The following is a 26,862-nucleotide window of genomic DNA, read 5'->3' as shown; positions in this document are numbered from 1 at the left end:
TTACAGAGAAACCAGAACATACCAAATGTTAAATAAACATTTTCTTACATGTTTTTATATGTTTTTCTTTATTAACTAACAAAACGTTTTTAAATCCATTTCTTAATATTATTAGACTTATTAGATTATGTGAAACGTCTGCCATAAGTGAGTCCAAATGAGCTTATAATTAAATATGTTTCTTATATTATATTTTCAGTATATTTACAGGCACACAGCACTTTCCAGGTGTTCACAGCGCTTGTTGCAGTCTCAACCAGTGCAGTCAGCTCCTGGAATGTATGGAATGTAAGTTAAAGGGTTGTTGAGGCAATGATGATGCCTTAACTAAGCACAGTTTATTCTTACTAAATGTAATATTTAGTCCCACTTAATTGGACTGATTGGTATATTCTATAATATGTAATATTGTTGAAAAAATAATACTATTAAACCTAGTTTTAATATTCTTTCAAATATATTTTAGCGATTTAAAAAGCTTAGTAACTCACAGCAGATAACAGTGATGGGACACTGAGGATTTCTAAAGAGCCACAGTCTTGCAGTCTGTAAGCAAGCGAGAAGATTAATCAGAGTGGGTTTTAAAAGCGTAACATGGGTTATATATCTGCCTAGGAAGTATTCATTATTATACAAGAAAAACAAAGGCTTACTCTGTGAGCAAGTCTGACAATTTAAAAAAAAAACCCAGAAAAAGCTGTGAGAAGTTCCATACTTGCTCCTTGTCTAGTTTTGCTATGCAACCCTTTTAGGAGCTAAAACATCCCTTTTGAACAAGGTGCAAGGGCAAAGTCAAGGCCGCTGAGTATAAATTGTAAAAAGGAAAAAAAGGAGCCAGGGTGTTTGAATGTTGTTTGGATCTGGAGTTCTTCAGCTATAAAGCTGTGTGTGTGTGTGTTTGTGTGTGTGTGATGGTTGTTGGAGATATTTATACCACAGTATTGTTGAATTCTTAAATCTGATTGGTCAGAAGGTGTTGATTAATTTTCTACAACAGCAGATTGGACAGTAGCTTTAAATTATAGTAGCTGTAATTTAAATGAAGTTTTATATTAATGCGATTGTTTCTACAGTAACAGTTCATTCACCGGAACTTGTAAGGCAGATGCTGCACATAATACTACTAAGACTAATAATAAATGGATTAATTTGTTGTTATTTAACAAAGATAAAAAATGTATACCTGTACACATGGTGACGTTTTCTGTTAGGATGGAAGGGGTCTTAAATGTGAGTGCTTTGTAACAGTCAGAACGTTTTCCACCGTAGGACAGTCTTCAGGACAAAGGACGTAACAAAGAACAATCTGCATTTTTTTTTAACTTCAAGAGTGAGCAGATGAGAGCATGATTGTTGTTATAATGTAAGGGGGAGGAGCATGGTGGCTTAGTGGTTAGCATGTTTGCCTCGCACCTCTGGGGTTGGGGTTTGATTCCCACCTCCCTGAGTGCGCAGAGATCGCATGTTCTCCCCATGCTTTGGGAGTTTCCTCTGGGTACCAGTTTCCTCCCCAGTCCAAAGACATGCATTGTAGGCTGATTGGCATCTCTAAATTGTCCGTAGTCTGTGAATGTGTGTGTGATTGTGCCCTGCGATGGGTTGGCACCCCATCCAGGGTGTCACCTTCCTTCCTTGTGCCCTGAGTCCCCTGGGATAGGCTCCAGGCTCCCCATGACCGTGTGTGGGATATGTGGTACAGAGGATGGATGGATGGATAAAGATTGGAGTTGGATTTGGAAAAGATATTTTCGTAACTATAATTGTTTACATAAAAAGAGATTTATTTGTATTTTTTTGTTAGGACTAATTTTTATTATATTTATACTTTGTACTGTAAGTGACTTTTGTGTGAAAGCTGCAGTTTTGTGTAAATTGTGTTTTTAGCTATGTATTTTTTTCCTGGATTTTTAAGTGCATTTCAAAGCTTTGTTTTGCAAAGTTTTCAGTAAGAAACAGTATTGTGCCATCTTTGAACTTAACAGGAGATGACTTATCTCACAGACTTTATACAACTTTCCATAAATTTAACTATTAACAGCAAGCACGTGTCATCCATTAATGCATTTTTTTAAAAAAAGCAATTGTCGCCAAATCGTTGTAAGAGGATCACACCACCCCGTCATGGATTATGTTCTTATAAAAGCACAGCCTTTCGTGTTTTATTCCTTACATATATAGATTCATATCATAATGTTTAAATGGTAAATTTAATCATTAGGCACATAATTTTATTCTGAAAGTATGGCATAACATTGCAAATCCAAATTAAGGGTCTTGCTCACAGGTCTGAATGTCTCGCTGGCAATCTCAGGATTTGAACTCTCTAGCTGGTCACTAGCACCGAACCCGAACTTCTGAGATAACATGAGTCGTTTGTCTTCATTTCAGTTCAAGGGTCTGTTAATTGCTACTGCAACAGGATCACATGACTCATATGGTGTAGAGGTGAAGAGTCAGGCCAATACCGCTTTATCAAACTCGACTATTTGTGTTGGCTTTGTAGATGAGTCCTGATATGACATACTTTAATTGTTTTAGACATATTTTGAAATATTTTATAAATATTTTTGTGTAAGTTAAGGCATGAAATAAGGACGGATGAACCAGCTTTCCTTGTGAAAATGTCATAGCCTTAAGCAAAACTTTGATAGCATGCTAGTAAAGTACTAGTAAATTAGCGAATAGTCTGCTGGCCTGGACTGTACTGTAAGAACTTTGAAAAAGAACCCATGCATAAAACAGGAAAAAGGGGAAAGCACAAAAGGCCATGGAGGTATCGAAGATAACACCGCCATGCAAATGCTGTTCTCTCACATTCCACATAGTCACTAAGGAGATAATGTGCTTAAAGAAGCATGAACTGGATAAACCTCAGCCAAAAGAAGGCACCATATAAAGAACTGAGCATTAATTTACTCATTAACCAGCGTCCGGTGCCTGAAAACTTTTCAGCTCTTTTCTAAGCAGTATCAGTGACTTATTACAGCAATGATAAGGATTCTACCTTAAAAGAGCTGCTTGGGTATTGGTACAAATTGTATTGTTATCAATTTGTTAGTTATCACAGATAATTGTGTGTCCATGGAGACAAAATGTCTTGGTGTTTATGTGGAATACTGGCATGAATGAGAATGAACATGCTTCAGACTGTGAGTCTGCTTCAGAGTGTAGTCTGCTAGTCTGTCTGAAGGTCGTCTGTCTGCTACGTGGTGACTGAGGTTAAAGTAGAAATGCATGAACTCATAAATTTACTAGAAGTATGAGCACAGTAAAAAAAAAAAAAAAGTAAAAGCACAAGAAAGATTCACAAAAGGACAAATTGCCTCAAATTGCACTCTCATTCTAGTGATAGTAACTAAGGGATAAAATTAGCTAATGCTAACTAACATCTAACAACATCTCTCAGATGTTAGCTAGCATGAAAGTATCCGATGATACAAACTAGCTGAATGCTAATAGCTAGCTGTCATAATGCAAAGTGCCTCAATAAATACAAAGAGTATGTAGTAACAGATATATTGCAGTGATAGTAGGAATGTTAAGGATTAATAGTTAATGACGGTGTAAGATTTTATGAATAATATTCCATTATAAAGAGAATTTTTACATTTTTTTCATTACAAAGGATCTCCAGGAAGTGCTCTTTTCTGTCGTCTCCCACCTAAACAAAAACTAGACCACGTGATGGCCGAGTAGAACAATACAATATTAGATAACGGGTACAATGACTTGTCAGAGAACAAGTAAAGAGTAAGACAAGTAAAGCCAACAGACATGTTATGGTCATGTGACATAATAAAATTCTTGTATTGCTTGCATGACCGCAAGCAATACAACAAGCGCTAATAAAAAAGGTCAACTATTGTATTAAAATGAGCTATATGTAGTACACATGGAATTTGTGAAGATTTTTTTAGAGATGTCACTGGGCAATATTATGTTCCCATGTTGGTTTTGTTGTGTGTATATATACATTATATATATACATATATATACAGAAGAAATGTGTAGGTATATATATATATATATATATATATATATATATATATATATATATATATATATATATATACACACACACACACACACACACACGCACACATATATATATATATATATATATATATATATATATATATATATATATATATATATATACATACGCACACACACACACAAACAAGGATGTGCAAAGATACTTTTGTACAAAGATTTTGTAATCAATTTTTCTTTAACATTCGCTACCAGCCTTTATCTTCTTAAATGGTTGATTAATAAATACCCTGATAAGCATGATGTTTTTAGACTAGGGTATCATATGGTGAAAAATTTCAAACCATAATACCCCTAAGTTATAGCTAATAGGGCTCATTCTCGCTCCCATATCTTTTAAAGTTTAGATTTGCTAGGAATTTAGATTGTCTCCTTGAAGCTGTCTAATGCTAAGAAGTCACCTTAAGACTTTACAAATATGTATATGATTATGGAGAAATGTAATGATATAGTGTTTGGAAATGTAGTGAGTGGAAAGTATTAAAGAAAGTAGAGATTTTTTTCAAATGTAGTAAGTAAAGGTCAAAAATGCAAGCAAGTACAGATACTTAACCAGACATACGTACAGTAATAAAGTAATCCTACATCTGCTTTTTTAATGTGTTTTTCACTCTTTATACCCTTGTCCAGCTCAGGTGGTCATGAAGACCTAACACACACTACAACATAAGCTATGTGAGAGACAGTTCTTAGATAACACCCTTGCTGTTCTCCCAGACCAAGATATCAGTGTAAAAACATGACGTGTCACTGTTTGCTTAGTAGCCAGGTCGTACAATGTGTTAAATTTCCCATGTTACTGTGTGATTTCTGAATCAACATTCTGATTCTGATCTAAACCAGCAAGACATATAATACAGGTATATTCCACAACAAACTCACAAAAACACTTACAACACTGTCTGCCTTCATTACTGATATACTTTGAGAATTTGCCTGGCACCTGAGACCGTGGGATTGCAGCAAATGTTGTCACTTTCTTGGCTGATGTCCCAGATATGTTCACATACTTTGCTAATTGCAAAGTCTCAGAATAAACAAATCTGTGGCTCAGAGTCCAAAACAAGTATCTTTTTTTCTCACTGCTGCTTCCTTGGCATTTTGACTTTACATTTGGCATTTAGATTAGAGCTACTGCATGCCATTTTGATTAGAGCGACACACCTGTTGCATGTTTTCTTTGGATCCTAAAGTACTTTCTCTTGAGAATTCAGCTTATCTTTTGATCTCATCTTGTTAGGACCTGTAACAGAAAGCGAGAGAAGTGTCCTTGCTCCGCACTGCTAACTGGAAAGTGAATAACCCTCTGCACTCATAAAAAAATTACTTTATCAGACCATCAGACCATCATGACTTTTATTACATGCGTATGTGTGCTTTATATATATATATATATATATATGTATATATGTATGTATATATATATATATATATATATATATATATATATATATATATATATATATATGTATGTATATATATATATATATATATATATATATATATATATATATATATATATATAAAGCACACATACACATGTAATAAAAGACATGATGGTCTGATGGTCTGATACATATATATATATATATATATATATATATATATATATATATATATATGTGTGTGTGTGTGTAAACATACTGTATATATCTTTTAATTTATTGGTTATTTTATTTATTGTATTAGTCCCCATCAAACATTACACATGTACATGATACATGCTGAAATCTCCAGCCCTGTCACCCAGGAGTGGACAAATCAGTAGCACGGGTGCCTGGGACAAGTAGATTTTGTGTTCGGGTATCCTGGGTGTGACAACAGAAATGCTCCATCATTGGGAGGTGGCGATTTTGAAACCTGATGATGCCATAGCTGTCTGTGGCCAGGAGTCAAGTGAGCAAAATTGGCCTCTCAGTGGAAGGGATGGAAGACTCTGTCTCCCCAGTACCTAATTAGCACTTTACTTTAAAAAATTGTTGTCTCTGTACTTTTCTTACTATATTACCTCCCCAACCGAGATTTAGAGTGATGGTATTCTTAGTATGTGACCTAGTGTACCAGTATCGGGATATATTTATTGATAGATAAATATATATATATATATACATATAAATATATCAAAGCACTTCTGTAAGTCGCTCTGGTTAAAGGCATCTGCCAAATGCCATAAATATAAATGTAAATCAGACTGACACTAGCCAATCGTGGGCATTCGTGAGCTCATGTATGTGGAAGGGGGTAGATAGCGATTTCCTCCGAGTGTGTTACACTGCCCTATGACACAGCATGAACAGCAGTTTATAAAGATATGGAGGTTGGTGTCATGTGAAGCACATGTTTGTCTCCCTGGTTGGTAGCTGTTATGTGATAGAAGAGGATTAGCTAGTGGTTGGGATTTGGCAAGACCAGGTTGGATGGGAAATGGAGGAGAAAATCCAAAAAAGACTTTGTGTTCAGGGTATGTTATCTGATTCATACCTGCTCGGTGGACGAGCAGGTTTAAGAACCAGAAAAAGAAAAAACATATTCCTTATTGACTTTCACAAAACAAACATTTCCATTTGGCATGTATGTTTAAACTTAACGCACTTCATGTTGGTCCGACACACCTCAATGCTGTAACTATAGCACATGGTTCTGCATCTCGCCGCCTGCTGAGCTACAACTTTGTTAGAAGAAGATAATGATCATAAGCTCGTTCACTTCCCTTATCCTGTATCGTTGTGCTTAACTAGCAAACCAACTTGCCATATGTTTGTACATTATGTTAGCCATCACTATTCATTTACAAAGTTTCTGAGTAATCGAAACATGGAATTGGGCAGCTTTTACTTGGTGGTGGGCTAGCTAATACATGTATCACTTTGCTTTGCCTGAACTATGCCCTCAAATCCATTGAAGTGACTCCAGAAGAATAATTTTCACCACAACCCAAAGCTCACACTTCCTCCTTCACCCTGTCCAGCTCTGAACCATGGATTTTAAATGACCTCATTAATGGTGATCATCATTCCCGTCAGTGGGACTGATTTTCCTCCCACTGCCCAAGGAGAGATGTGATAAGAGGCGAGATGGCAGTGGATGTCTCTTTTGAGGTGATTTGTTTGGATTGGAGGTGAAGTGGTGCATTTTGTAGCGCCACAGTTTTCCCATGAGTCTTTTAGTGAAGGTGAGATATCACAGAGCCAGAGGAGGGTGTACACCCCTGGGCAAAAAAAAAAAAAAAAAAAAAAACATGGGCCAAGCCCAAAATGTCAAAATATTAAGCTTTTAATGGTCTTAACAACAAATCATTGGTCAGAAAATTAGCAAGAATTAAACAAATGCACTCCTGAGAGCTCCTGTGCCACCAATTACTCAGAGAAAAGAAACAGTGAAATTCACTTATACAGTCTTCTTGTACGCATCTGCCACACCTCATGTAGCCCATCAAGGGCCTGATAACAAGCTCATAAATGGAACCAGAATTGATAGAGCAGAGAGAGATCTACAGTATTTGCTAAATTCTTGCTAATTTCCTGACCAATGATTTGTTGTTAAGACCATTAAAAGCTTAATTTTTTTTTTGCCATTTTGGGCTTGGCCCATTTTTTTTTTGCCCAGGAGTGTACACAGAAGAGGCTTCATGAACAAAATGCTGAGTTGATGATGCTCAGAATAAAATGAGGTCTGCACAATATAGACTTTTTTCACTTGGAACAATTCAACCTGAATGGGACAAAAGCTAAACTACATTTTACTAAAATTAAAATGCCTAGTACTTAGTGACTAATATATTTCCTAATAAGACAGAATTATACTTCAGAAAGGCTGAGATTGGTCAGGATTAATAATCAGAGCCTCAAAGTGACAGTAAAACATGTGGTGATTGATTAGAAGCCTTATTAACATATTGCAGCCTTCTGTGATATCAGTATAATCAAGGCCAATTATTGTGATAACATTTTACTAACAATATATTTTGTAGTGCTAGTTAATATAGGATTGAATCATTCGAGTCTGGATTCTGGGGATTGTCATAACTCCCGCTGGATGGAGAACCGCATACACTACATGTAACACATTTCCAGAATCCTCCTTTGTGTCTGCAGATTGCACAGAGCTGCAAATTGCCAGCAATTTATCATTCTCCTCCGAAATGGTGCATGCTGCTGAATGGCTGTATCCATGGAGATGGGGAGGAGAATCATGTCATCTGCGTGTGTGAATTGCCTGTAGGCTGTGGGTACCCGCGCTCTGCCATCAGGGAGTTCAGATACAACGAGCTTCAGTTCAGACAGAAGAGCGATGCATCATTTCATCAGCAGCTCAAGCACTTTATTTACACCAACCCATCAAATAAACAGATTCTATTATTGTAATGTCCTTTGGGATAGTTCAGAAATAGTTTCACTGTAGCTTGGCAAAATGTCTACAAAAAACATCCCTGTGTAAATCACGTATTTTATTAAAGCCTCTGCATTTACATTTACAGAATTTGGCAGATGACCTTATACAGAGCAACTTACAAAACAGCTTTGAAGTCTCCATCAAAAAGATTTCCTCATGCTAGCACAAATAGGTCAGAGTCCCGTCCATATGTATATATGGATAGTTTTGAAAATGCGTAGGATTTCTGGCCAAATATCCACAGGAAAACTGCATTTTAGGTGACTAAATGAAAAGGAAGCTTTTCAAAAACAAAAAAACAAACAAACAAAAAAAAAACTCTCTCCAAAATGTGAAAATTTAAAAAACTTGAAAAGGTTTCCCCTGTTTTGTGTGAATGGAAAAATGTATGGTATGATGTACTGACATCACAATGCCAGCCTGTGCATGCCCATTGTAGTTTTGCATGTGGTATGTAAATACTGGGAATCTGTTCATCATGGCTGCAGACTAGATAGTTGTGTTTTGTAATTTGAAAGTGTGTTTGCAATTTAATTTTGTAATTTTGTTTTAGTATTGCACCCTCATCAGGAGGCCTAGATTATGATGCACATTGTAGTATTCCTCTCTGGTATTATGAACCAAATTCATTGGATAAGACTTGGATGAACACTATGTATTAAACTATAACCTTAAGCAGTAGTTCCAACTCATCTGTTCACACTTAATGAATCCTTGTATTTGTTATTTTTTCTTTTAGAACTTTTGGCCATGTTGGTGTTTTTCTGCATTTTGCCTTCTCTACCACTCAATACGCATGCTTATTCATGTTATTCTTGAAATGTCTGACATAACAGTGTATGACATGCTCTCACCGGATTGGCATGCTTGTGTGAGCATTGCGCTTTCGTGTGGACGGAAATACTTTTGAAAACATTTATGTGGATGGGAATTTCTTTTAATGGAAGCGTAAAAACTATGTTTATAAAAATAGCAGTATTTGTGTGTATGAACAGGACTATCAAGCTAAAACCCTTTTGGAGAAGAGTAAGTATGAGTAAAGCAACAAAAACAGTACAAGTCAAGTAATTTTTTAATTAAATCTCAATTAAGTGTTTAGTGAAGAGGTACACTATATGGCCAAAGGTTTGTGGACACCTGACCATCATGCGTGGGTCTTCCCCAAGCTGTTGCCACAAAGTTGGAAGCACACAATTGTCTATACTTCCTTGTATGCTGTAACATTACAATTTCCCTTCACTGGAACTAAGAGGCCCAAACCTGTTCCAGCATGGCAATGCCCCTGTGCACAAAGCGAGCTTCATGAAGACACGATTTGGCAAAGTTGGTGTAGAAAAACTTGAGTGTCCTGCACAGAGCCCTGACCTAAATCCCGCTGAACACCTTTGGGATGACCTGGAATGCCAACTGCGCCCCAGGCCTCCTCGCCCGGCATTAGTACCTGACCACACTAATGCTCTTGTGGCTGAATGGGCACAAATCCCCACAGTCACGTTCCATAATCTCTTTTGGAAATCCTTCCTAGAGGAATGGAGTTTATTATAACAGCCAAAGGTGACCAAATCTGGAATGGGATGTTCAAAAAGTACATATGGGTATAATGGTCAGGTGTCCACATAATTTTGACCATATACTGCTCTTCAGTCTTCAGTGCTATTTGGACAGTCATGGGAAGTTGATGTCACCACCTGGGTGCCAGTACAGAGAAGATACATCTCTTCTTTGTATCTTGAGGGATGGTGGGTCAAGTTCAGTTGTGCTAGAGGCTTGAAGGTACAGATCAGGATGTTGAGTATGTATGGTGTTTTGTATAGTAAGTACGTATTTTGATATCAGCACAAAATATACACCTTGGAATCTTATTGGTGTTCTAATGCTGTAAACAGATTTAAAGATGCATAATGCATTAGTTGTACTTCCTTCGCCAACTGAGGAAGTTCAACCTGCCACAGGAGCCAAAGTTCCTGCCAAACCTGCCAAAGTTCAACCTGCCAGTTTTACTCAGCTGTCATCGAGTTTGTTCTGTGCACTTCAATTACTGTCTGGTTTGATTAAGCTACCAAATCAGATATAAGAAGACTTCAACAGACAGTCCAAGCCACTGAGAGGATTCTTGGTGCTCCCCTGCCCACCCTATAGGACCTATACTCATCCAGAGTGAGGAAACGGGCAACTAAAATCATTTCAGACACCTCGCACCCAGGCCACAATCTCTTTGAGGTGCCTCAGAGCACTGACCACTAGAACAACCAAGCACAGGAACAGCTTTTTCCAACAAGCCATTTCCCTCATGAACAGTTAACTGACTTCTAGGTCCTCCTTAGTGTATTACTTCTCTGTGAATACAATTTTTTTGTGCAATATGTAAATTCATTCTTTTACTATATTACCTGTACACACTTCCTTAATACTTCTGCCATTGCCTTCACCTTGCACATAGCTGTATTATATCACATCTGTACATATATCTATTCCGTTTAAGCCTATTGTGTCTACTGTACAGTGTTTATATATTCTCTCGTATTATTATTGGTTGTAATTTTTATTATTATATGTCTCGCTGTCTCATTGGTATGTGTCTTCTGGAAGCTTCATACCACGTCAAATTCCTTGTGTGTGTGTGTGTGTGAGAGAGAGAGAGCACACTTGGCAATAAAAGCTCATTCTGATTCTGATTCTGATTCTGACATGCTTGTGACCATTCACAGAGAAAAACCTAGACACATATACCCCTAGCAAATGTTTTCACAACAGGCTCTTTAAATTGATCCATGTTGTCCATGTAAATCATGAATAATGATGTCGCCTGAAGCTCAAGCTACCAACTAATATGGCTGATCACTGCTGGCTGAGCTTTGCTTTGGCCACATTCCTAGCTAATGGTGGGCAGGTGGGGTAGATGGCTGCAGGGATACTTATGGTATTGAACACATGGAATTAAGCCTTGACCTTTCAGGACCTGAGCTATCCTTTCATCTCATGTAGCTTTTGGTGGAAACAACTGAGTGGCAAATTGTAAACCTTCAGGCTGTATACACAAATATTCAGTTATACAGCGTACACGTAACCTGGGGCATCCTGTTAGTTTACATTCCATTTGAGACCTGGTTCTTCAGCAAAGGTCACTGATTCAGTGCTGCCGTGTCACTGAATGGCTGTGTGTTCAACAAGTTACATTCAGATACAGTCATACCTTCATACCAAAGACTTACATTAAGAAAAAATTAATGATACCAACATTCTCTAAGATTTCATTTAGGATCTATTCATGGAGTGTGCCATTATTGTCCTTGGCTTGAGCCAATTATAAGAATAATTTCCCAGTAGGTGGGGTTCTAATAGCAGGACCTGATGCTGTAGGCATGATCAGGCAGAACTAATGGTGCTGATGTAACCCGAAGGGGCAGCGTGTTTGGGAACTGGCCAGCGTGTACAGGCAGGGCCAACGCCGTTCATCACGGAATGTGAGAATGAGGACTGAGATTCGAAGTAAACAACTCCTTCCAGCATGTTTTTTCACAGGAGCCTTTACCCTGCTTTTAGCTCTTTGTGAAATAGAAAGTAGATATTGTGCTTTTAGTTCATAACATGGTGTTAGTGGTATCAGCAACCTCAGCTAAGCCCTCTCTGACAATTTAATTGGCAAACATTATTGCTGTTTATAGTCTCCATACTATGACTCTATGTATCTAAGGCAACGTTAGGACACAATTTGTGCTCTCTTTTCATTTGAGTTCCTGCAGCTCAAGCAAAATGTCATGTCTCCTTTGGTTAAAGAGCATTGCTCAAAACAGAAAGATGCTTACCCTGATGCATGATGTCCTAGTGGATTTCTTGTTATTCTCATAGTCGTGCAGACACGCTTCAGCTTTCCCTGAAGCTGATATTAGTCTCAGGCTCTTATATTGCACTCATTTGTGTAAAAGTCCGAGTGGCTTTAGTCTTTTATGAAATTACATTACAGACACAAGAGTAAAAGTAGCAAGGAAATACCTGGTGCTTAATGCACTTAAAACCTTCTCCACCTCTTCAACCTCTCCAAAGTAATCTTGTGCATGGCAGATACTCTAGAGATGATCTTCTTCATCTATCACACCACTCAGATACTGTGAATACAGTTATCTATTAAGAACAGTAGAGGTGGTCAGTTCTCAGTGGAAATATCATCTTCACTAGGGCTGTAGTCAAGACCACCATTGTCAAGTCCAAGATCGTGTCAAGACTGAGTCTTGATCCCTAGGTCGAGGGCAAGTCAAGGTCGATTCTAAATGAAAGTGAGAGTCATGATTGAGACTGAAAACCATCAAATCCCTTTAATTCAACTAGTTGGCTTCATTTACCCATTGCTACAATGATTAGAAGAAGGAATTACTTATTGTCAACCATTTTGCATGTGAAAAAAGAAAGGACAACACAGAAACACTAGAAACTCTCCCAAGACCATTGCCCAAGACTGTCACAAATCCAAGTATAAATACCAATAAGTCAAAGACAAGTCCAAGTTGATACAGAAAACGTCTTGAAACCATCTCAAGTCCAAGACATTGACCATTCTTTACTGTTTTTTTAATTTGATGAAATATTACTTGGGAAATTCCCTGGTTTGGAGTTTGAGGGGATTTTACAAACGACTTGTTTAAGCAGGTTTTGTTTGAATTTAGTTTCGGTTTTATTTCATTACCCTCATTTACACACAATTGTGAGAAATCGAAAACATATTTTATCAGCAGTATGAGCTGATACAGACTTTAAAATATTGATTAGCATTGTAACTTTCATGAATTCTAATGAGCTTCATGATTAGCCTATTATTGTTTTTTGTTCTTCTCCATGTGGTTACTAGGTAACAAACCTTAGGGCTTGGAAATATAAAGGATCATAAAATATGTTTTATTTGTTTGCAAATTTTTTTTATGCTGGCATAGGAAAGAGAGCCTTATGTCAACACCTTATAGAACAGCGTGGGTTCTGTAGTTTGCTAAAGGGCATATGGTTAGTGAACAGGAAAAGTTGTTTCTAATTTTGATCCAATGTGGCACCCACACATGGGATCCACCCAAATGTCCCCTGGTTATGCTTTTCTGGTGACTCAGCTAACCATTTTGAGGTGCTGAGGGATTGCGTGGTGTATTTTCCCAGATTGTTTTATTTCTTTGATGTGGAGTGTTTTTTTATGATAAGCCACCAAAATCTATCACGCCATGAAAAAAAAAATCAGGCCAATTTAACTGTGTGAAGAGTGCAGAATGTTCCTCACAGCCTGACCTGAATGCACCAACTGAATTTCTTCTCACTGTGTTGCTTAATTATCAGTTTAAGTTTCATCCTGGATGAAACATACTGATATTTTTCCACACATGGGTATGAAGTCAGGTAAAAAAAATGTACTAATTGGTTTGCAGAGGAGTTGCACGGACAAGCCTCAAGTGGTGGATCATCATGGAAATAATGAATTTCTGTTGCATGTTAACTTTGATGATTCCCTCTGTCAGGCGTTATTAAATTTTTCCTCTTTTTAATACACTAACACAGCTGCTACTTTCTTCACATACATACAAATCTCTCGAAAATATGATTATTTAATATATTTTATGTTTTCAGCCTCAGCTGCTCCACTCACAGACTGCAGAGCATCTGATATCTTTTGTACACTTCTCTGGCAACAAGCTTCAGAATGCAGAAAACAAACTTTTGAACATCATGACCCAGTGATCATTTTTTGCAAGCAAGACGTAGCCAATGGATTGAAAAAGTTCAAAGAATCCCATTGTTAAAAGTTATTAGAGTTTTGTTTGAAGAAGTTGGTGGTAAAATAATGCAAAATGAGATAATCCTGTGTGTTTTGTTTGGGAAAAGGTCTACAGTTGGTCTTCTGCCATGTCAGTCACATTACCTCTTCCAGTTAAAGTAGGTTGGTCTTGGCCATGTTTGTTGGCGAAAGATACTAGACTCTCTAGCGAATGCTAGAATTCTGGCTTGTGAGACTAAGGGTTGTTACGTTTTCTGAAATAAAAGCTTTTCATGTGCTTCTATTATATCAGAAAACAGATTTATGATTTAATCAAATAATTCTCATCTATGGTTAGCTCACAATTTATACAAAAAGGAAAGTACAGTTAATTATTTTGACTGTTATAAGTTGAATATTGCCACAACTACCTAAGCAGAACTTCACAGAATGAACTAACTACACACATTTTACTTTGAACAGCATTTGGAAGACTGTAACATAGAGTAGCCTTTTACTTTTTCAAGAGTGGTAGGTAATACACAAAGGAAACTCTACTATATCCATAAAAACCTGAATGACCAGTCAGTGAGGCGACAGGAAAAAGAAGGAAACCAAAGAAAAAAAAAAATCATTGGGCAGCAATTTAACCAGACGGCCAGAGAAGAACTCCTTTGAGCTCCTGCTAAAATAAACATGTATGGACAGGAGCCTACTGATGGAGATTCTAATCATGCTTTCAGCTTAAGCTTGACAGAGTTAACATGCTTGACCTCCTTGCAAAGAATGTTGTGCATGCTCAGGCACAGGGCTGAGAAAAGTGCTCATTTTGAGCTTTCATTCTGACACTAATGATTTCCGATGAACTAATTAGCCAATCATATGGGTGGGGAGGTCTGGTCTGTCATCCTGTAATGTTAGTTAGCATGAGCAGTCAAATTAAAAGTTATTTACAGTATAATTACAATAATTGCAGCCTATCATATTTTCATTAATATGCAGACAGGCGACAAATTAAAGGACAAAACAATGGCACTGGTATGCATTTTGATGGCATGCTTTGGGACTTAGTGGCAAGAGTCACTTCAAATTTATTCTGACTAATCATCTTTATGCTATGATGAAACATTTCTATTCTGAAGAGTGGTCTCTTCTGGGATGACTCTGCCCCCGTCCACAGGGCACGAGGGCTCATAGAATGGTTTGATTAGTATGAAAATGGTATAAATCATATGCTATGGCCATCACAGTCACCAGATCTGAAGCCAGTGGAACATCAGTGGGAGATTTCGGAGCATTTTAGACATCACTCTCCACTACTATCAGCAAACAAGCAACTGATGGATTATTTTTTGGAAGATGATGTTCATCCCTCCAGTAGAGTTCCAGAAACTTGTTAAATGAATCCCAAGGTGCATTGAAGTTGTTCTGGTGACTAGTGTTGGTGACCACCTTATTAAGCCAGTCTGTTAGTTTTTCATTTAATTTGTCACCCACTTGGATTAATCTTTGTAAATTATTAACTGACAGAAGTAATCTGGATTGTACTTATATCACTCTCTAGCAAATTATAGACTATAATTGAAAGATGCAGATGTATGGAAGTATAGAAGATTTCAGCTCCTCTGTTTTAAGATCTTAAATAAGTTGGAGAGTTCAGTTTTATAACTGATTCCCCTCTTCACATGTAATTAGATCAGGCAGTGCCAACAGGTAGTCTCTGACGAGTGCGGGTGAAATGAATCACACTTCCCAGATTATGTTGTCTGTTTACATGAGCTCACTAGGACTCAATGCTTTTCCCACATCTTTGATAAATGGAATGTTCCTATAGATTTGCATGGATAAATGCTGAAAGCAGAATGAGGATATGAAGCCAGTGAGTTTTTTTTTTTTTAAATCATACTTAATGATCTCTATTACTGTGAGCAAATCAGCTTACACTTATTTCTTTATTATAAAGAAGGAACATCAATAGCATCAATATTCGATAGAATTATAAGCTACGCAAATGCCTGCATTAATATATGTAATTTGTAAAAGACAAAAAATGCAGTTTCTCATGTTAAAGAAACACCAGAAAGTGCAAAGCCCTCTGTCATGAAGACTTTACCATGGTGGAAAACATGTAACTGCTACAAAGCGCTGGCACTGGAGACTCCTTCCATAAGTGTTATATAAATATCTCCTTAGAGAAAGCTTCACCATATAATTGATTACACGTATTCTTTGTTAAATCATATTTTACTACTCCATTTATTATTGTAGAATATCCACCATACAAGTCCCTGTGAATTAACTGTTACTATAGAAACTATAACAAGAAGGAGCACAGTAATATAAATATGTGATTTGCCTTGCAGACAGAACTATTGTGAGAGCTGCTGTTATGGAAAATTAGTCAGCACCTTATGTTGAATGAGGTTTAAGAATTAAATTATGCTTTAAAATAAAAGTAGTCTTTCTGGAATTTTACTTTTTTCTCATATGCTCAGTCTTTATAGAGCTCTCCAATGATGTGTGGTCTCAGGTTGGTTTAAAAAAAAAAAAATCTGTGACTACGATCTCAGAACACAAGCTCTTCAAAGCAAACCAAACCAGCATCCAACATGATCATAATGATCTGTTTATAAAGATGTTAAAGATTACAGCATATCTGAGTCGAAAGGTTGTAGGAAGTAACATTTATATGCTAAAAATCAGACTTTGCATGCCATTGAGTCAGAAAGGACAGGTCCGGGCTAGACTCCTTCACCTTCAGCTGAGTGTGAAAAAGCTAGGGCCTGTACTGCCAGAACTAATCGAGGCCAACAAGCTCACAGAGCCAATGGTGTGACAGCGGCAGCATGGCGTTATTTTCAAACTGAGAGAGGAAGAGAGATTGATGCAGGCCCAAGATACATCTATTTCTGTTATATTACCATTATACTATAATAATTATAATTTAGTTATTTCGAATGTATCTCAGTAATCTCGTGTATTGTTTCTAATATCATCTGCCTGCCTAATTTATGTCAAACTCTGTGCACTCTATTACACAAGGACAAGCCCTAAAGCAAATATGTTTAGCACAAGGGTGGATAGAAATACTGTAGGCATGTTTGAATTCAGTGTAATGATTGTCTCAAGCTCGTAAACTCAGTATGTTTCATAAAGAAAAAAAAAGGAAGAAAAAAAATTATTGTTTAAAAATACGCCACAGAGATTAAGTTGATTTTTTTAAATCAGCATTTGTTACTATAATTATAAAGACAATTTATAAACACAATTTTGCACCTTAGAATTGATGTAATACTGTAAACTGTAAGGAACTTTACAGTATAGTAAAAAAAAAAGTAAGCAATTATATCAGCTAATATTTATGCAAATCAGTAATCTTCATGGGGCATGGATATATTAGATAGGGGCATGATGAGGAACAGTGTGGACTTGTTTATGTCATTACACTCAATGTCCAATAGAGGGCAGAATGGAGTGGCTTCTGTAGCTTGATCTATCTTGGAAACCATCCTCTTTGTCATTTAGACTACCAATAAATCCAAATTTTTTGCCTCAGAGTAACCTGTTTGTGTCAGCGCTGTGTAAACATGAACATCCAATCCTTTCGAATCAGATTTAGTCCTGCATTGGATACATATCCAGTAAGGGATATGAGGGATATTAGGAGTGTCCAGCCATCAGTGAAGATGTATGATGGGCAACACACATCAGAGTATATTCAATATTAACTGCTATGGTGATTTACCAATGTGAGTGGTATGATTAATAGCAATTAAGACCACAATGATGGTTTCTGATTGAGCCAACACTGACTCTCCATATGCAATATTAAAAAAGGTCCATTGGGTTTTAAAATCTGTTAGTTGTTTTACTAAAGACAGTAAGCTGCTGGTATTTATCAGACAAATTAAAACCATTTTATAGTCCAGCTATTTTTAACTTGACTACGTCTCACCTGGTGTTTGGTTGAGCTTTTTTTGCTCCTCTCTCTGGATTTGGCCTCTCCGTCATGCTCTTTCTCATTTCACCCCCTTTCTCTTCCCTCCTCTGCTTGGTGTTTGTACTATCATAAGCAACCTGATGTTTTGACTTACACTTTTAAATGTAAAGATTTTAAAGGTAAAGGGATCGAAGAATTTTCCATTATTCATTAGTTTTTGCGTCCCTGCCTTCATATGCGGTTAAGCTTGTTGCTAATTAAACTAGTAGACTACATTCATCTGGAAGGCAAGTGACAGGATGGTAATAAAGGAGTAAAACTATTGTAGGGTAAAGTTTAATATGTGAGGATAGAACAGGTTCTGTATTTATACACTCAGTATACTAGCTCGTTTTGACTACTTTTGACTTGTTCATCTCCTCACCTGGCCAAAACAGCACTTTTTTAGCTAGTTTCAAAATAGCTAGTTGAGTGAGTAATGATAACATTAGAGAATACCTATCCAGATGTTTGCTGGCAAGCTTATTTGCAAGAAATCCACATGACAACATTCTGCATGTTTTTCAGACTTGTTGCTGCATCATTAGTTCGGTGAAGCTCAAATGAACACAAATGGGTGTGGCCACGGAATTACATTTAGCCAGTCAGGAGAAGGCTTTATGAAGGGGGAAACTTTTTAATTTGCAATAACCGAATCTATGTAAATGTATCATATAAGACATCTATGAGCAGTGAGCTAAGAGGTGCAGCAGAATGCTATGAGTCGACGATTGAAGGTTCTGGAAGACTGGCACTAGACGGTTTTGGTTCAGTTCATACCAAGCCTTTGCAAAATGAAATGGAGACAGTTGGGGATGGTTTACTGCTGCATTGACTCTTTCATCAGAAAAAGAGATTTTCTTTTGTCAAAATTTGAAAATTCACCAAGATCCACAGTCAAAAAGCATTTCTCTTGAATGACTGCTTTGTTATAAATGATGTGTAATTACAGGGAAGGGATAGTGATTATCTGTAAAGTGTGTACAAAGGTGGTGCTATTTTATTGTGAGTTCAGCTTTTACTTAATATTTCCTCTGCAACCCTGTTTTTGAGGTCAGTGATCAAATGAAATTTTAATTATGAGAGCTAGACAGCTGTGTGTTGCTCTACTTTTAGATATAGAAGATGGCTGGTGATAGTAGAGATCATTTCTGTCCTTTTTCAAAATATGGGACCACTTTGAAAAAGCTTGCATATTTTGTCAAAACATGTCCTCACATGTACCTCAGATGGGAATCACCAGAATTGTTCAGCAGTTTCCCAGCATAGCCAGTGTCAGGATCTATAAGGCAGATCACTGTGTTTACTGTTCTACAGTGAAGACGACATTACACAGATACACTTACAGCTTCAGTTATCCATATTTGAAATTGTTGAGAATTTAGGCGTGGCCATGTTGGAGCAAGAACACCATCTTCCCCATAACCCAATCCCAGCTGAGATTGAGCAGAGAGCTCGTTCCTTTTCTAAAAGGACCTGATGCGTCTTGCAAATGGCTTTGCAACCAGAGTCGGCAAGCAATGGATCCCTGGCAATAAGCTCTAATTAACCATTAATTAACCACCAATTTCTCCCTCTGTGTTCACCCCGCTATTTGTCTAAGGGTATTTTTTCTCATTCTCGCTCTCTCTTTATCTCCAGCCTCTTGCTCTCCTTCTTCCACCCTCCCCTTCCCTCACTCCCTCGCTCTCCCTCCCTCTCTGTGTTTGGCTGCTAGGGAGAGTGTGTGTCTCCATCAGCACCATTTACACTGTGTGGAGCAACCAGTGAAGCTGTAGAGCTAGTGGTTGCTGGTCAGAAAGTGGTGGGCAGCCACTAGAGATCCATTGTGGATTTATCAATTCCCACTATTCCACTTCCCATTACTCCGTTTCCTTCTTAGTCTTAGTGTTTCTCCTGACCTGTGGAGGGTGTAGAAGCTAGGGAAAGCAGTTGAAGTGCTGCTGGAGAGTGTGCGCTTGAGTGTGTGGAGAAGAGCGCATCTGAAAACCAGAGCAGGGTAGTCTTTCCTCTCATGGACGTCTGGGTTTGATTACATGTGGGACTAAGTGTTTGAGAGAACATCCTGCCCAAGATGAGTGAGGAAGCCAAGGAAAAGGGCAACAGCAAGTCAGCTCACCGGAAGAAGAAAGGCAAAAAGGTAACACCTGCTAAATATTCTGGATTGTCTCATCAGAATTGCTCATGAATTTATCTAAATTGTAGTTTCCTTGCTTTGGTTTGTCACTGAAGCTCATTTATGGTGTTTTGCTCCCAAGTTTTTGTCTTTAAAACCCAGACCTTGAGAAGTCAAAGATGCTTCTCTTTTGTTCTGGGAATCGAGTAAGGGGTGTGTTCTTCGTGACATGGTTTTGTTTTGAGGAGGCTGCCCTCGTTCAGGGGGTACAACTGAGGTCTTAAATCTCCTGGTAATAATGAAGAACGCACATCACTCTTTGTTTGAGCTTTAGGTTTTATATGAGGTCAGCTTTTATTGCTCCACTGAATAAAGCCTGCTTTGGATATCACTAGGTCGTGGAGTTTTCATCTTCTGCCTTTTTTAATCTGCACCTGCCCTACTTAATGTTTTTTAACACGTTATAAAAATGACAGCAAGAGTTTTACCTCACATCAGGGGATGGTAATGAAGGAAAGAAAAGAATTAGACAATAGGACCTTTTTTGTTCATGCCAGGCTTGCTCCTTTGTAAATATATCCACTGTGGAGCCTGCCTCCCACTCCCTCTCGCTCTCTCTCTCACTCTCTAGCTCTCTCTCTAGCTCTCTCTCTCTCGCTCACTCTCGCTTGCTTCTCTGTGCTCAGGCAGTATAATCAGCTTAATTGCAGCCATTCAGGAGTATTAGCAATACTGCTTCATGTGACTCAGCTCTGGGAGTCAGCACTGCCTGGTACTCAGAGTTGCTCGTTTCAGAAGGCTCCACGGAATTCCCTTTGTGTGTACCAGACACCATTTTCCATGTGTTTGCCTTTTATGTGCATTAAGGGATTATAATAAATAATGTCATTGTCTCATCTGATGTGCTATTTATACATGACATTCGAGAGGTTTGTATGTGTTTGTGAAGGTGTGTATGTTTGTGGGCATTGCTCTTCTCTTTCTGTGCAACCTCTCTCAGTTGCTCTGTGAAACTCCAACCTGTTGCAAAACTCTCTGAAAATCTAGATCACGTAACATATTCACTGGCAGGTTAAAATGGGAGATTATGTGATGTGATTGTTTTTTTTCACATTGCACGGTTTAGCCTGTCTTATTGAAATGAATATTAGAATTCATACATTTTGTACATTTATACATTTTGATGTGGATGGGATGTGACGCTGCTCCCGAAAAAGCTTTTCATTATCAGTGGGGCCATCACTCAGACATGAAACCACAAATCCACAAATGACGCATTTAGATGAAGCAACTCGGTACATCAATTAACACCCATTAAGGGCTAAGAAATGACATGACGCCCACTCTTTGACGACTCCTTTGTCTCATAATGTGTGTATTGTTAGAGCACAATGTCTACGCGAATGGTACCGCATGTCCTTATTTTCCTAGCTCACTCCCTGACCTGATGTGTCATTGTCCATAAGCGTTGTTTCCAGTGATGGTACCGATTTAGAAGAACAAAAGACCTCTAAAACAGTTTAAGGTCTTTTGTGCAGCCAAATGCCAGCTATTGGAGTGAGAATTAGCACTTGTGTTTCCCTTAAATTTGCCCATTTTTAATCGTAACTGATGTTGATGTTTGATTTTTTGAAGAATACTTTACATTTCTCCTTTTCTTCACTTATGCCATTTGGAGGTCTGATTTTGATTGCAGACAGTCAACATGGCTGGCCGCCCCTCCCACATGTTGATGGAAGAAAATGGCTGCGTGATGATGATCCAAGCCATCATTTCAGAGAGAGAGAGAGAGAAAAGCAGAGAGATGGAGAACACAGAGCGAGAGATGTGGAGTATTGGCAGATATTCGCAGGCTGTCTTAACACCTTGTGGCAAGATGACAGTGTATCGGGTACGAGTGACTAGTGCTAGATGATCTGTGAGGGATTCTCATAGCAAATAGTGCACACTTTGTGTGAAACAAAGCAAACTGGTCTCAGGTCAGTGAGACACAAAAGGGCTGAGACTCCTATAGCTGTGCGGATCAGCGTCCAGCTTTGTCCAGCGATGTTGAACGAGCGCACATCTTCTGTCAGAGAACAGGAACCTGAATCACTAGCAGGTGTGTAATGGCTGTAACCATGGCGACCAGGGGCCTCCTGGGGAGAGGGAGAGAGCGAGAACGAAAAAGGAGAGCGAGTGGAAAAGAGAGACGACGACCGTTCCTGGGAAGCCCTGTTGACAACACCGTTCTATTTTTATTTCCTGCATATTTAGCTGGATAAATGAGAGTGTTTCTGGAAATATCTCTTCCAGTATGATGTATTTACCTCCATTTATTTCTCTTTGGTCAGACTTTTTAGACAGATCATGAAGCGTGACTTGATAATATCAGGATGTCTTCAAAGAGGAACGGTTTGCAAATATTTAAACTGGAAGAAAAGATCAGTAGTTGTGTTTATTTGAAAAGTAGTGTTGTGTCTGATAATGTGGCCGACATGCCGCTCTGTTGTGTCTCTCGCTCATACAGATCCGTGCTACAAAATACAACCAGCTGCTGATTGGAGTGATGAATATCCATCTGGCCTTTTAAAATGTCAAACCCCTTTCCATTTTCAAATTCCATTTTGTGGAATTGTTCTTTCAGTTTTGATTTGGACAGGTACCAGCTTTGTGGTTTACATCTGTACTTTGTTCTTCATGGCTGTGTTTACATGCAGAGATTCTGAATAAATTCATTCCCATTGCAGATTCCCAATCAACAGTTTATATGTACTTTAAACGGAACACTCTTAATTTATGTGCATTACATGTAATCTGATCCAAAGTTATGTGCCTGCATGGAGCGAGGTTTAGTGTCAATGTTACCATAACAACAAGAAGCGATGAGTCTGTTCAGCACGTTTAGATTTTTAATCGTGCTGCTCGTGTTTTTGCATTTACATTTATGGCATTTGGCAGACACGCTTATCCAGAGTGACTTACAGAAGTGAAAGGACAATATGTTTATCTCACTTATACATTTTAACCAGTTTTAAAAGTCACTCAGTACTTCATCTTTGCCTAATATTGAGGAACAAGGGTTCTGTTTGTTAAAAAAATAACATAAAATCCAGCAGTAAAACAGATGTATAATGTGATTACCTATCTTCTAATGTTACTAACAGTAAAAGCTATTGTTTGGGAATAACACAAGAAATGTAGGTTTTGTTACAGTTTTTTTGCCTCATGATTGACATTCTGGCGAATATTAAACGCTGAACTTTATTGAGGTCAATTCCCATCCTACTTCTGATCCAACCTCAAAATTATTTTAAATTATTTAAATTTTAAATTTTAAATTTGTAACGTGAGCTGTGTTTTTTGTGTCGTACCATTTTATTGCACCAGAAGTGCATCCTGATCAAAACACACAAAACGCACAGAACATACAGATTCTGATAAAAAACAATCAAACACAAAGGTTTACATGACTATCATTCTTCTTCTATTTAATGCATTATTAAAAGGACTATCCATCCTGTTCAAATTTCTTTCAGATCATTTCAATGTCTTCAATCATTTTACTCTATTCTATCAGATTCTATCTATCGGATTGAGCTATCAGTTGGATTATTAACAGATCATTAGCCTGCATGCAAACATAGCCAATGAGAAATGGCATGTACAGTATAAACGTGATAGTATATGCCTCTAAAGATCATAGAGCTTAACTGGAATGTTGAGGTACTTTACACAGAGGGTCAAATGATCCCAACATCCTGTGAACCTCAAACTGACCGTAGACCCTGCGTGACATTTATAATGTAACTGAAAGCCGATCCGGACTGGCTCATTCTAATTGGAGAGTGATATAGGAAGTGAGCTTTGGCAGCTCACAGCAAGCCAGAGCTGAGGTTCGAGCTATGCTGACATGCATGCCAGGCGTATTGCATTTTTAGATACTCTTCTTCCTGTGTAGCTTGGAGATACCTATCACAGAATATCTCTAAATCACTTCACACAAAAATTGCACCAAGGAATTCTTTGAAAAAGATGCAGTGTTGTGTAAAGTTAAACACGGAGTTTGGAGTTTCAGGTCATTCATAAGGCGAAACATGGCACTGCTAGGTGCTCTGCTTTGCTGTTGAGCGACTTTAATGCTTCGCAAGAATTTCACGCTTGAAGACTCATGCCCCAGGCATAGTACTGGAACCATGAACCAGCATGTTTCAGATTGCATGTCTATGCTGGCTACAGTTCTCATAGCTTTAAGTGCACTTTGATTCTCCTAATGATCATGAGTCATTTTCTGGAATGAAACATTTTTTTAAAATCGAAGATCCTACATTGTTTTCAGTGCTACCGGATCTACAGTATCTCTTCATGCTTTGATGAAGCTGCAGCATTTCTGGTGCTGGAAGGATGATCATGCTTCACTGCCTCGTTGTGTGAGAACATTCTTCTTTTGAAATGAGATATTTAATGCAGAGGGCTTAGTGTAGGGAATGAGAGCCAAGCTGGAGTGAAACGTCAAAGCCGCCAGAAAGAAGTGTCTCCTCAGCTGCTGAGGATCCTTAAAATGTTTTTGTCTCTTCAAAGATGTCATTAAGTTATTTAGGGACAGGAAGTAATTAATGACTGTAGGGAGCACAAATGCTGCACAAATGCAGTCATATTTGGCACATCTTGCAGTCAGTATATTCATATCACTGGCAAACATGATCTTTTATGACAGTTCTGTTTTGGGTAACATCAGGACTCCTTTGGGCACCATATATCATTGACACAAAAAAAAGCATGACATCGATACTGATTAGAGTCTAATGGTAAATGACCTCTAGAGGCCAATGGCCTAACGAGAAGATGGGTGACTGTAATGAGGATAGCACACTAGGAGCATAATGGGCTTTTCTGGAATAAGGCTTTGAAAGCAGTAAAATAACATTATCCTGCCATTTCTGCATACACTCAGCAGGGCAGGACTGTACCCTTTATATGAGCACAGTAATCTGAGTTTTGGAAAGCCAGATTGCTATGGATTTTCATTTTGTTCTGTATTGACAGTGTCATTGATCGATGCTGTGCACTCAGTTTTTTGTATTGTTTAACATTGTTTAACATTTAAATGATCATTTTTATTTTCCGCTACATTAGAACATGAAGTTACAAACGATTTCTCAAGAATAATCAACAATATTAATAAGAGATATTAATAAAAGAATAAAAGAAAGCATATCACGGTGCGCTTTCAGTGTATATACACTAGGTTTATTGAATATACTTGGTATATTGTGAATCTTACAGGTCTAACAACCAATTTTTCTGCTGTTTTTGAAGAATCATCTCTCAGATAGCTTTCACAAGCGGAGTGTTTAAATGTGTCCAACAGCTTTTGTTAGACTGGAATTGTTTAAAGAAAGCAGGTGCTGTGAGACATCTTTACAAATCCCAACTCTGCTCATACTTTCAGTTACTCACTTAACACTGACTTAACCGTAAACTCTGACAGATTGTGCTTTCCCAGATTTGCGCCAGATTTATAATCCTAACTGGAATGTCCAGCGGCAGGCAAACAGGAACTGATCTGCCTTTCCCACTTCACCTTTCCCAGGTTCTCTGGTGTCTGTGGAACATGATAGTACTTTCGGTCTGGAAAAACACTCATGTTTAAACTGGCAACAAGGTTCCCAGGCTTTCTGGTTGCCCTCTCTGACAGCAGAGGTAATAAGAGTTCAGATGGAGACCACCTGGTAGGAAAAAAGATGTTCAGCCCACCAAACATGCCCCATTTATCATCTTCTAAACCAGGAAAATTTACTCCCTAACATGGAAGCTCACCAGGGGAAAACCACCCCATTTGTTTAGTTCTGCATTTGGTTTCCAAACTGTGTTCATTCAGGCATCACATTCATCTTCAGTAAGCGCTTTATCCTGATCAGGGTCACAGTTGATCCGGAGCCTATCCAGGGAATATTAGGCACAAGATGGGAAGAAATACACGCTGAATGGGGTGCCAGTCCATCGCATGGCACTATAGTCACACACGACCACACACACACCGATTCATTCACATTACAAGGCCAATTATTTTAGACAATCCACCTGCTAGTATGTTTTCTGGAGGTGGGACAAAACTGGAGAACCCGGAGGAAACCCACACGGACACAGGGAGTACAGGAGAAACACAGAGAGTTATACAGCTCAATCTTTAAGTGATTTCATATTTCAATTCAGGGTACCAAGATGCAGCTTTTATTTCTATAGTCTAGCTCCAATGTTATCACATTCCTCTATCAAGAAAAACACTAGTGTTTATTTTTAATCAGAAACATTAATTGTTTGGTTGCTAACATAATTTAATTTCACATTTAATTAAAAAAAAAAAGAATTAGGCTCTGCAAATCTATGAATGTTTCAGTATTGCTCAAATATGTTTTGCCTGGAGCAGCCCTGGAGCAGACCATTATTTTGGGAATACGGTTCTTAGCGGTAATTAAGTAATTAAGCTAAAAATAATTGTGCTAAAAAATCTTTCAGATATGGAGCAGTGCTGGAAAAGTGCACTAATACCAAAATTTGGAAAACAAAAAACCCAAACACATTTTTTGATTGAATATTTTGTACAGAAGATCA

At 38.0% G+C, this 26,862-nt stretch overlaps 1 protein-coding gene across 4 annotated transcripts in view; it reads left to right on the top strand.

Annotated features, from left to right (window-relative positions):
* The window catches only part of ank3b (ankyrin 3b), a 166,609-nt gene that overhangs the window by 7,587 nt on the left and 132,160 nt on the right, over window positions 1-26,862 (top strand). For 2 of the 4 annotated variants that reach the window (XM_053238443.1, XM_053238446.1), the window contains exon 1: window positions 19,886-20,292. The exons of the other annotated variants lie outside the window; for them this stretch is intronic. In XM_053238443.1, the coding sequence (XP_053094418.1) occupies window positions 20,227-20,292 (66 nt within the window). In that variant the 5' untranslated portion in view covers window positions 19,886-20,226. Of the gene's footprint in view, window positions 1-19,885; window positions 20,293-26,862 lie in introns of those variants that run through there. 4 annotated transcript variants of the gene reach the window in all.

This window comes from Pangasianodon hypophthalmus, chromosome 12, assembly GCF_027358585.1.
Source record: "Pangasianodon hypophthalmus isolate fPanHyp1 chromosome 12, fPanHyp1.pri, whole genome shotgun sequence".
NCBI lineage: Eukaryota > Metazoa > Chordata > Actinopteri > Siluriformes > Pangasiidae > Pangasianodon > Pangasianodon hypophthalmus.
Note: the sequence above shows the minus strand (reverse complement) of the source record. Positions and strands in the feature narration are given on the sequence as shown.